At 39.7% G+C, this 10,309-nt stretch overlaps 1 protein-coding gene across 1 annotated transcript; it reads left to right on the top strand.

Annotated features, from left to right (window-relative positions):
• The first annotated feature begins 2,580 nt into the window (after nucleotides 1–2,580).
• On the top strand, nucleotides 2,581–6,213 carry MEIG1 (meiosis/spermiogenesis associated 1). The gene is made up of 2 exons (XM_046678110.1): nucleotides 2,581–2,767; nucleotides 6,085–6,213. The coding sequence occupies exons 1-2, from the start codon at nucleotides 2,630–2,632 to the stop codon at nucleotides 6,211–6,213; spliced, it is 267 nt and encodes an 88-aa protein (XP_046534066.1). The 5' UTR covers nucleotides 2,581–2,629.
• Nucleotides 6,214–10,309: the final 4,096 nt, after the last annotated feature.

The raw sequence follows: 10,309 nt of genomic DNA, 5'->3' as shown, positions 1-10,309 counted from the left end.
GTACCACATATGTCCAACTCACTTTTTGGTCAATTCTAGTATATTGTATGGGAACGGACTTCCCATGAAAATGAATGGAACTGAACGATTTCACTGAAATATGGCTTACTTATTATTTTGTCAGGTATTCCAAATTTTACAATACAATAACAAATTCATACAATAACAATACATACAGCACATGCAATAACATCACAGTGTATTGCCTTATAATACAACATGAGCCTAAACCTAAATTAATAAATAAGGATCAAGTTTTTAAAAAGTCAAATATTAACAATACTTTAATTTTCTTTGGTTTAGTCAATATACACGTTGGTATGAACATTGGAAAAAATGCAAATACTAATGATATATCCCCTTGGGTAGTTGCTCCTTTCATCAGAGTGAACTGCATGACTCAAATAACTTCATTTTAATTCAATTAAATCTGGAGCTAAGTCCAAACCACTGAGAATTATGGTTTCAGAATAGAATGTAAATGCCTAACCTTTAGAATGTTAAATAAGTAATGTAACAAAAATCTAGAGGAGGTAGGAGGAAGCATAAGACCAATTACTTTATTTTTCATAGAAAAGAGTCCATCAGTTCTTGTGTGTGGTTTATACATGGAGTTCAAACAAATGACTCTTAGCCTCGTAACAGTCTTCATTATCTTTTTTTTTTTTTTTTGGTGAGGAAGATTTGCCCTGAGCTAACATCTGTTGCCAATCTTCCTCTTTTTGCTTGAGGAAGATTGTCCCTGAGCTAACATCTGTGCCAGTCTTCCTCTATTTTGTATGTAGGACACCACCACAGCATGGCTTGATGAGTGGTGTGTGGGTCTGAACCTGGATCCAGACCCATGGACCCCAGGCTGCCGAAGCGGCGTGTACAAACTTAGCTGTTAAGCCACTGGCTGGCCCCATTCATTATCTTCTTTTATGAACCACTGAGGGAACTTTTAGGCTACAGCTTTCATATTGAAGAAAATTTATCTGAAATTCAGCAATTCTGTCAATTTTATTTCCTGTTTTTCTACCTGTTAAATCCAAGTAAAGCTAAAGCTATTACTTGTAAAAGCATTTATTGTAAGACTCCTTTTTATAAAACTTTTTAAGTTTATCCTTCTAACATCAAATATCTGAGATGATATTCACCTGATGTTAAGGATGGATATTTCTAATTGATGTGATTATTTTGCCTTTTTTTGTGTGCTTTAATGTATTTGTTGTCTTTCCAACATAATGAGTATTTGTCATTGTAATTGAAAAAATTCAAAAAATATGAATTCATTTACAGGATCTGCTTTATAAGGTCTGACTTTAATGTATTTCAGCCAATAGAAATATATTTTAATGGAAGAATGATTTCAAGGAATCGTGGTGAAAATCCTAGGCAGTTTATTTCAGTTGAGTGACTGATAGATTTTGGTAATAAAATAAGCTGCAACTGAGAAAACAAGTACAAGATTATGTCTTTAATAAAATGGCTATAGAAGTTTGGTGAATAGACAATTACATAAACTAGAGTTGAATATTTGCATTTCAAAGACTATTGGTGACCTTCTACATTGTTTTAAAATCAGTGATCTTAGTATCGTGACAGCCAAACAGCTTTCATGGACTCTGTGTTAGTCTGTCTTCCCACATTGGGCTGTCACAAGAGCAGGGCCACAGAGATCTGAGTAAATGGACTGCAGTGACTGGGATATCTCCAAGTGGTCAAGAAAAGGAAAAAGAAGAAACTGTTGTTTCCCAGGAAGAAGAAGGGGAGGAGATTGAGAAGACTGATCTTACATCCCTTTTTTTTGGGGGGGGGGGGGGGACAGTTTTTTTTTTTTTTCATTGTGATAACACTGGTTTATAACATTATATAAATTTCACGTGTAGATCATCATATTTCAATTCCTGTGTGGATTACATCATGTTCACCACCCAAAGACTCCTTTTGCCCTACTCCATCCCCTTCCCCCTCTGGTAACCACCAATCTAATGTCTGCCTCTATGTGATTGTGTGTTGTTGTTTTTATCTTCTGTTTATAAGTGAGATCATACAGTATTTGACTTTCTCCCTCTGACTTATTTCACTTTGCATAATATCCTCAAGGTCCATCCATGTTGTCACAAATGGCCAGATTTCATCATTTCTCATGGCTGAGTAGTATTCCATTGTGTATATATACCACATCTTCTTTATCCATTCGTCCCTTGATGGGCGGGGAGATGCAGTTTTGAATATATTCAAATGGCATGGTGTTGGGACATTTTGGCAATCTATTGAGCAGTTAAAAGTAAGAGTGTGATTTCAGAGAGGTGTAAACTATTGCTGGGAATGCCAGATTTAGTATACAGTATTTAGGACATGACTCCATAAGTCTGAATGCAATTTTACTTGATGAAGAAGTAAGCAGTTCTCTATGTATCTTTCAGGATTTATTTTATCTCCAAAATAGAGCATGAATCCTTCCCAATCTTGGAATTGAATGTTTAAAATTTAATGTATTTAATGGGATCCTCGACTCTCTAATTTTTAAAAATGTTAGTATTGTTTATTCTTAAAAGGACTTACAAAATTACCACTGTCATGTTATCGATTAATGTTATTTTAACATCTTTCAGAAATAACTGGTAAAAAGACTTCTGTAGCCATGGCTAGTTCTGATGTGAAACCAAAATCAATAAGTCGTGCCAAAAAATGGTCAGAAGAGATAGAAAATCTGTACAGATTTCAACAAGCAGGATATCGGGATGAAATTGAATATAAACAAGTGAAACAAGTTTCTATGGTAAGATTTATGCCTCTACAAAGCTGAACTCAAAATGAGTTAGATGGTGAAAAGTACTTAAAAAAAAAAAAAAAAAAGGACCAGAGAATAAGTGAAGGGAATTCTACTCCAGCTTTCTCATTTTATTGATAGGAGACTGAGGCCCACAAGAGTGATTTTCAGACTAGGGGAAGAGATGGTGGCTCAGCATGGAAACATTAAGAACTATCCAGCTTTTGTTGAGCAACTGGGCTGTGTTAAATGAATCTTTTTTTTTTTTTTTCTGCTGGGAAAGATTCACCCTGAGCTAATATCTGTTGCCAATCTTCCTTTTTTTCCCCATCCCTATACTCCAATATATAGTTGCATAGTCTAGTTGTAGACACTTCTAAGTTCTTCTGTGTGAGCCGCCACCACAGCATGGAGGCAATACAGAGCTAAAATGTAATAAACACTTGAACTTAATGGACATTAATTTAACAGATATTATTATGGTTGGTGAAGAATGAAGTTAAAAATACTGATCAAATAAAGATTTGATGACTGTGATTTTCATATATTCATCTTCTGACATCTACTAACATTTTACTCTGTCCCCATTACCAAAAGGTAGTCTTCATTGCTGTATCATCTATGGCTTTTAAACAGATAAAACACAACCATTAGCAGTTTTAGTGCTGTTCAAAAATAAGCTTCATACCTTGCATTACGATTGAGATGCCCCTAAAAGATGCATAAGATCTGGGATCATATAGGCAATGTGATTATATAGGCATCTCCATGTTGCATCTACACACCCATGTTCAACACTGTTGTGACTGAGATGAAATCAGATTTAAGAGAACACAACATCCTTAAAGAGGAAGTCCCAATAAACAACTGAGAGGTGTATGTGTGTGTGTGTGGCATAGGGAAGATCAAACGTATGAGTGTTCACTGTATGACTTGGCAATTATGGAAAGGTTTTGCATTCAGTATAAATTTTGGGGTATTTACCATGTGCAAATTTCTGGGCCAAGCACGTTAGGGGATAAAAATCTCAGTAAGCGAGTGCCTGACCTCAAGAAATTGAGAGGACCCGTGGGAAGAGTACAGGATTTGGAATTAGTCTGTCCAGAATTTGCGTCCTGGCTTTCCCTCTCATTAGCTGGGTAATCCTGAACAAGGATCTGAACTTCACTGAGCTCAGCTGTAAAATGGCAATGACAGTGCCTGCTGTAGAAAATGGTCACAGGAATGAAATGAAATCGTCTGTGTGAAGTGCCTGACATTGTCATAGTGCTCAATAATAATTTATTGAGTCAATGAACAGTGTTTAATGAATGATAGCTTTTATTATGCTTATGTTCTTGGAATAGAAGATTTATAATGACAAGAAAAATAAATCTTATACAAGTCCACAGATATGTGCCTTAAAAAAAAAGTACAGGAACTTAGAGGAAGACAAAAATCGCTTCCGTATGAGGACAATTCTCCAAAAAGCCTTTATGCTCCCAGAGGCATTTGCAGTGGGCCTTAAAGGATAGATAGGATGGTAACTGAAAGCTTGCTTGATGGGCCTGTCTCTACCAGCATCCGGTGGTCTGCATGGCTTGAGCGGCACTCACCCTCATGAGCGCTATTAGGGCTTGCCCATCTCCCTCCCTACTGAGAACTGGATATGAGGACCATTATCATTCCACTCCACCATACACTAAGGAATGAAGTTTCCTAGATTGAATGGGAGCGATGGACTAAAAAGCCAAGAAGAAAAAATTATGAAATAGCAAAGAGGTATCAAAGGAAAATGCCTAGAGATTGAGGAACACAGAACCAATATAGCTGTTTGGAGGCTCATCCCATATAAAGGGGCTGTGGGTGTTCTGAAGCAGCAGCAGTTGTACTGTTTCTCCACTGAAAGAGATGGTTTTCGGGGCCCTAGTAAATGAAAGAGAACCTGCTGCTGGCTCCCAAAGGAAGAGCGCTGTAACGGCATCTTGAGGACACCTTCCTTTCTCTGCAGAGGGCAATGGAAGCAACAAAAGGTTGGCTCGACTGAAGCGATAGGAAGCATTACTCTTTTCTATAATGTGTGTGCAGGAAAGCCTGGCAAGGCTTATCAGATACGCTGCTATCTCTTTTTGCTCATTCCTAAATAAATGAGACAAGGGAAGAAAATGAAAATGAGTTGTTAGAAAATAAAGGATGTGCGTTCCTTTGTCTTCTTGGGGTTTTCCTATTCCACTTGAGAGCTGTGATTTATAAGTGGGAAGTGTGAGAAGCCCAGCGCTGCTTGTATAGATGGTGTTGAAGAACAGGATTTGATTTTCTAGACCGTGAAACCTGAATAATGGGTTTTTGACGATGATAGGGTACATCTCAGACAATCCAGAAGGAACTTATCTAACAACAAGAGAAGTGCATTGACTTGACCAAGAAGGCATAACATGAATTCAGCAAGGAAGGGGAGAAAAATGTCCAAACTAGATCGAGCCAAACCATAAAGTAAGCAAATTAATATGACATTCAAGAAAGACTGGTAGAGAGAAGGTGAGAAAAGATTGCTGAGGACTATATTCATGACCTCGAATGTCTATTAAAATTGAGTTTCAAGGTAAACTTGAACTATGGACATGAGGAGACACACGTGCACCTTTAGCTTTCTCGAGTCTAGATGCTTCCTTTAGTCACTGCTATAGCGTCAATAATCGCAGGAGGGGCTTTCAGAATGGGGCCAGGGCGTAGCCCTAATTTCCTCCTGGGGAATTACTTTTAGAAATTAGGAAGCAATAATGTTTGAGATCATTTGTAAACATAAGAAGAATAAAGTTTAAATAATTTTGAATGTTTTAACTGGGCTACTGAGTAGAAATTTCAATCTAGAAATTGGGGTCTAGAGAGAAGCACTGAACTAGTTATTCTGCAGTATAAGGTTGTAACTTCTGATGTGTCTCGTGTGTGTGTGTGTTTGTGTGTCTAAGAGCTCCAGTATTTTTAAATTTAATTTTTTTCTCCTGAGGAAGATTCGCCCTGAGCTAACATCCATTACCAATCTTCCTCTTTTTTTTTTTGCTTGAGGAAGACCAGCACTGAGCTAATATCCATGCCAATCTTCCCCTACTCTGTATGTGGGGCACCTCCACAGCATAGCCAGTGAGTGGAGTAGGTCCACCCCTGGGATCCAAACCCACGAACCCAGGCCACCGAAGCGGAGTGCATGGAACTTTAACCACTTGGCAATGGGGCCAGGCCCTTACATTGGATTTTTTGACATGAGTTGTACTTTTAACTATTTGATAGTAAAATATTGTATAAAACTGGCATTTCAAAGTTTGTATTCTGCTTTTTGATATGTGCAGATAGATCGGTGGCCAGAGACAGGATATGTGAAGAAACTTCAGAGAAGGGACAATACTTTCTATTACTACAACAAACAGAGGGAATGTGACGACAAGGAAGTCCACAAAGTGAAAATTTATGCTTACTAGCCTTTCTTCTTTGTATTATTTGATGTCATCTTTTAAGAATTCATTGTTTCATCCTACATTATGTAAATGTTTGTCATTCTACAAAATAATTCAAAATGCAAAACTTCAGTTGAATGTTTGGAAACACAAAAGCCATCAAACTTAATCCTGTTCTATTCTAAAATATAACTGCAGAAGCATTAAAGTGGTATCCATCTTAGTCTTGGTCCTGTTCTTCCTGACGCTTTAACTGTGCTAGCATAACCATTAGGCAGGGAAAAAACAGACCCATTGGAAACTGTTCCAGTGGTTATGCTAGTGCCCCCCTCACCCCCCAACACACACCCCAGCCTTTACCACTTTACAAGACCATCGCTGTGAACTGCCACATCTGCATTGTGTGGCTCAAGGGCTTTCTCTTGCCTTGGTGTCCTTTGCCTCTTGCTGAGTAGATGGGAAATGCCAAAGAAGGACAGCCCCTGGGAGCACCCCTCAGCCAATGACTGATGTGGCAGAAGTGTATAGAGGGCCCAGCAGCCTGCCACCTCGGGAGGAATCAGACTGAGGTGTGTGTTTCACACTGGTACCCAGAGAATCCCCAGCAGGAGTTAGCTCCCATCACCTGCAGCCGCATCTGGCTGCTGCATAATCTATTGCATGGCCCCCTTCCTTGCCACTGCCCCCACGCTCCTGCCAAGGACCCTTCCACCCGAGTCAACTCCTTGTATTTGAAGCCTTGTCCCAGGGTGGGCTTCTGTGTTCCCCACCCAGACAACTTATATTACAATGGTGCCTGGAATCACCGCAGAAACAGCCTAAGTGCTAATAAGCGAGGAAGGTCAATGATTGCATTGACCTCTAAGACTTAAGAAGTCCCTCCACGTGAGGGAGTCATGAGGGCTTTGAGACTAAATAGATGAAAGATATCCTTTTATTGCAGCTTTTTTCACTAATATGATTTTTTCATTTGTTACCATTTATAAGCTCTGACCTTTAGATAGAATTTTGGGTAAAGGGCTCATATCCATCAATTCATTCAACTTGGGCTCCTGTCTTCCAGAACTGTCCTCACAAGGAAGTTCCATTAGCTTATCAATTCAAAGTCGTGCATCTTCAGCACTTTTTTATTTTTCTGAACAAACACATAAGGGGAAGGGTAAATAGATCGGCAAGCCTGTTTTATGCCTTTCCCACTACTGCTTGAGATCCTTACTTGGCACTTTCAAGTCATTCATCTGTACCTCTCTAGTCATGATTTCCATCATCTTCCAGATTTGGCAGACCCCCAGGTGCTGAGCATAAGAAGTATTCTGAATTGGATACTACTTTCTTTTAAACACACTGTGATAGGCAGAATGATTGCCCCCAAAGACAGCCACATCCTTATCCCTGGAACGTGTGGATATGGTACCTCACCTGGCAAAAAAAAAAAATTGCAGACTTGCGATTAAGTTAAAGAACTCGAGATGGAGAAATTATCCTGGAATACCTGGGTGGGCCCAAGGTAGTCACTAGGTCCTTAAAGAGGGCAGCATGTGAGTCAGTTAGAGAAGATGCGATGATGGAAGCCGAGGTCTGAGGGATTCAGGGAAGGAGCCAAAAGGGAAAGAATGCATAGATGCATAGAGCTTCTAGAAACTGGGAAAACAAGAAAAGGAATTCCCCCTCGAAGTCTCCAGAAGGAGCAGAGCCGCGCCAACACCTTGATTTTACCCAATGAGATCCATTTCATAATTCTGGCCTCCAGAACTATACGAGAATAAACTAGTGCTGTTTTATGCTACTCGGTTTGTGGTCACTTGTTATGGCGGGAAGAGGAAACATAGATTTACACAGAGCAGTGAAGCAAATAACCACCCGTAGAGTTGGAGTCAACGTGAGCTTCAGTCATGGTCTGCCATTTTTGACCATGGAACACATTTTGTTACAGTTAAGAGCCATTCCAAACAAGTTGGTAGGCAGTTTTTGCCTGGAGCATTTTTAGTAATTAGCTCGAATGTTCTAAATGCCAGATTATCTTTCTGCAGCAAGACTCACTTCAGACACACGGCCCCCGGGACCATCAGACGCAGTTTTGGTTCCCTGAGTCTGTGTGATTTGTGTTTTCCCATTTCGTCTTGCGGAGAGCACAGCTGATGCTTTCACATCAGGCCAATCTTTTTTAGAAAATGGATAGGCCATACAGCAACTAATATCTATAACGGTCTAGTTTAAATTAACGACAACTTAAATTTGATCCTATTCTAAAGCTGAACATTACCCTCCCCCACACTTTTTTTTTTTAAGGATTGGCACCTGGGCTAACAACTGTTGCCAATCTTTTTTTTTTTTTGCTTTTTCTCCCCCCATCCATCCCCCCCGCCCCCGTACAGAGTTGTATATCTTAGTTGCAGGTCCTTCGAGTTGTGGGATGTGGGACGCCGCCTCAACGTGGCCTGACGAGCGGTGCCATGTCCTCACCCAGGATCCGAACCCTGGGCCGCCACAGCAGAGTGCGCGAACTTAACCACTCGGCCACGGAGCCAGCCCCCGTCACTTTTTGTTTTTAATGTCACATTTTACATCTTTTTATCTTGTGTATCCATTAACTAATAATTGAAATCATAACTATTTTCACTACTTTTATCTTTTTTTTTTTTTTGAGGAAGATTAGCTCTGAGCGAACATCCACCCACCAGTCCTCTTCTTTTTGCTGAGGAAGACTGGCCCTGAGCTAACATCCATGACCATCTCCTCTACTTTATATGTGGGATGCCTACCACAGCATGGCTTCATAAGCGGTACAATGTTCGCACCTGGGATCTGAACCAGCAAACCCCAGGCCTTTGAAACAGAGCATGCAAACTTAACCACTACACCACTGTGCCGGCCCCACTACTTTTGCCTTTTAACCTTCACACTAGCTTCATAAGTGATTAATCCCCTACCTTTACTATATATTTACCTTTCTGGTGAGATTTATACTTACATATGTTTTCTTGTTACTAATAGCACCCTTTTTCTTTTCAGCTAAAAGAAGTTGCTTTCACACTTCTTGTGCGGCCGGCTCTGTGGCCGAGTGGTTAAGTTCGTGCACTCTGCTTCAGTGGCCCAGGGTTTCGCTGGTTCAGATCCTGGGCATGGATATCGCACCGCTCATCAGGCCACAGTGAGGTGGCGTCCCACACAGCACAACCAGAAGGACCTACAGCTGGAATATGCAACTAGGTACTGGAGTGCTTTGGGGAGAAGAAGGAAAAAAAAAGAAAGATTGGCAACAGATGTTAGCTCAGGTGCCAATCTTAGGGAAAAAAACACCCATTTCTTGTAAGGCCAGTTTACTAGTGATGAACTCCTTTAAGTTTTGCTTATCTGGAAAACTCTTTATCTCTCTTTCGCTTCTAGATGATAACTTTGCTGGGAAGAGTATTCTTGGTCGAAAGTTTTTCTTTCAGCTCTTTAAATATAATGAGCCACTCCCTTCTGGCACGTAAAGTTTCTGCTGAAAAATCTCTTTATTATCTTATGGAAGTTCCCTTGTATGTAACAAATTGTTTTTCTCTGGTTGCTTTTAATATTCTCTGTCTGTGTTTAACTTTTGACGTTTTAATTATAATGTGTCTTGGTGTGGGTTTCTTTGGGTTTATCTTATTTGGAACTCCCTGAGTTTCCTGGATGTGGAAGTTTATTTCCTTCCCCAGGTCAGGGAAGTTTTCAGCCCTTATTTCTTCAAATAAGATTTCTGCCCCTTTTTCTCCCTATTCTTCTGAGAGCCCATGATGTGAAGTTAGGCTGTTTGATGTTGTCCTATAAGTCCCTTAAGCTATCTTTACTTCTTTTCATTCTTTTTTCTTTTTGCTGCTCTAAGTTCCACTGCCCAATCTTCGAGTTGACTGATCCTTTCTTCTACTTCATCTAGTTGGCTGCTGAACCCCTCTAGTGTATTTTTCAGTGCAATTCTTATATCCTTCAGTTCTGGGACTTCTATTTGGCAATTTCTTATATTTTTCATCTGTTTGTTGAATTTCTCACTGTGGTCATCCATTCTTCTACTCAGTTCAGTGAGCATCTTTATGGTGATTACTTTGAACTCTTAAAAATTATTATTATTATTATTATTATATAGTTTGAAAAGTTA

Source organism: Equus quagga, chromosome 12 (assembly GCF_021613505.1).
Source record: "Equus quagga isolate Etosha38 chromosome 12, UCLA_HA_Equagga_1.0, whole genome shotgun sequence".
NCBI classification, from domain to species: domain Eukaryota; kingdom Metazoa; phylum Chordata; class Mammalia; order Perissodactyla; family Equidae; genus Equus; species Equus quagga.
Note: the sequence above shows the minus strand (reverse complement) of the source record. Positions and strands in the feature narration are given on the sequence as shown.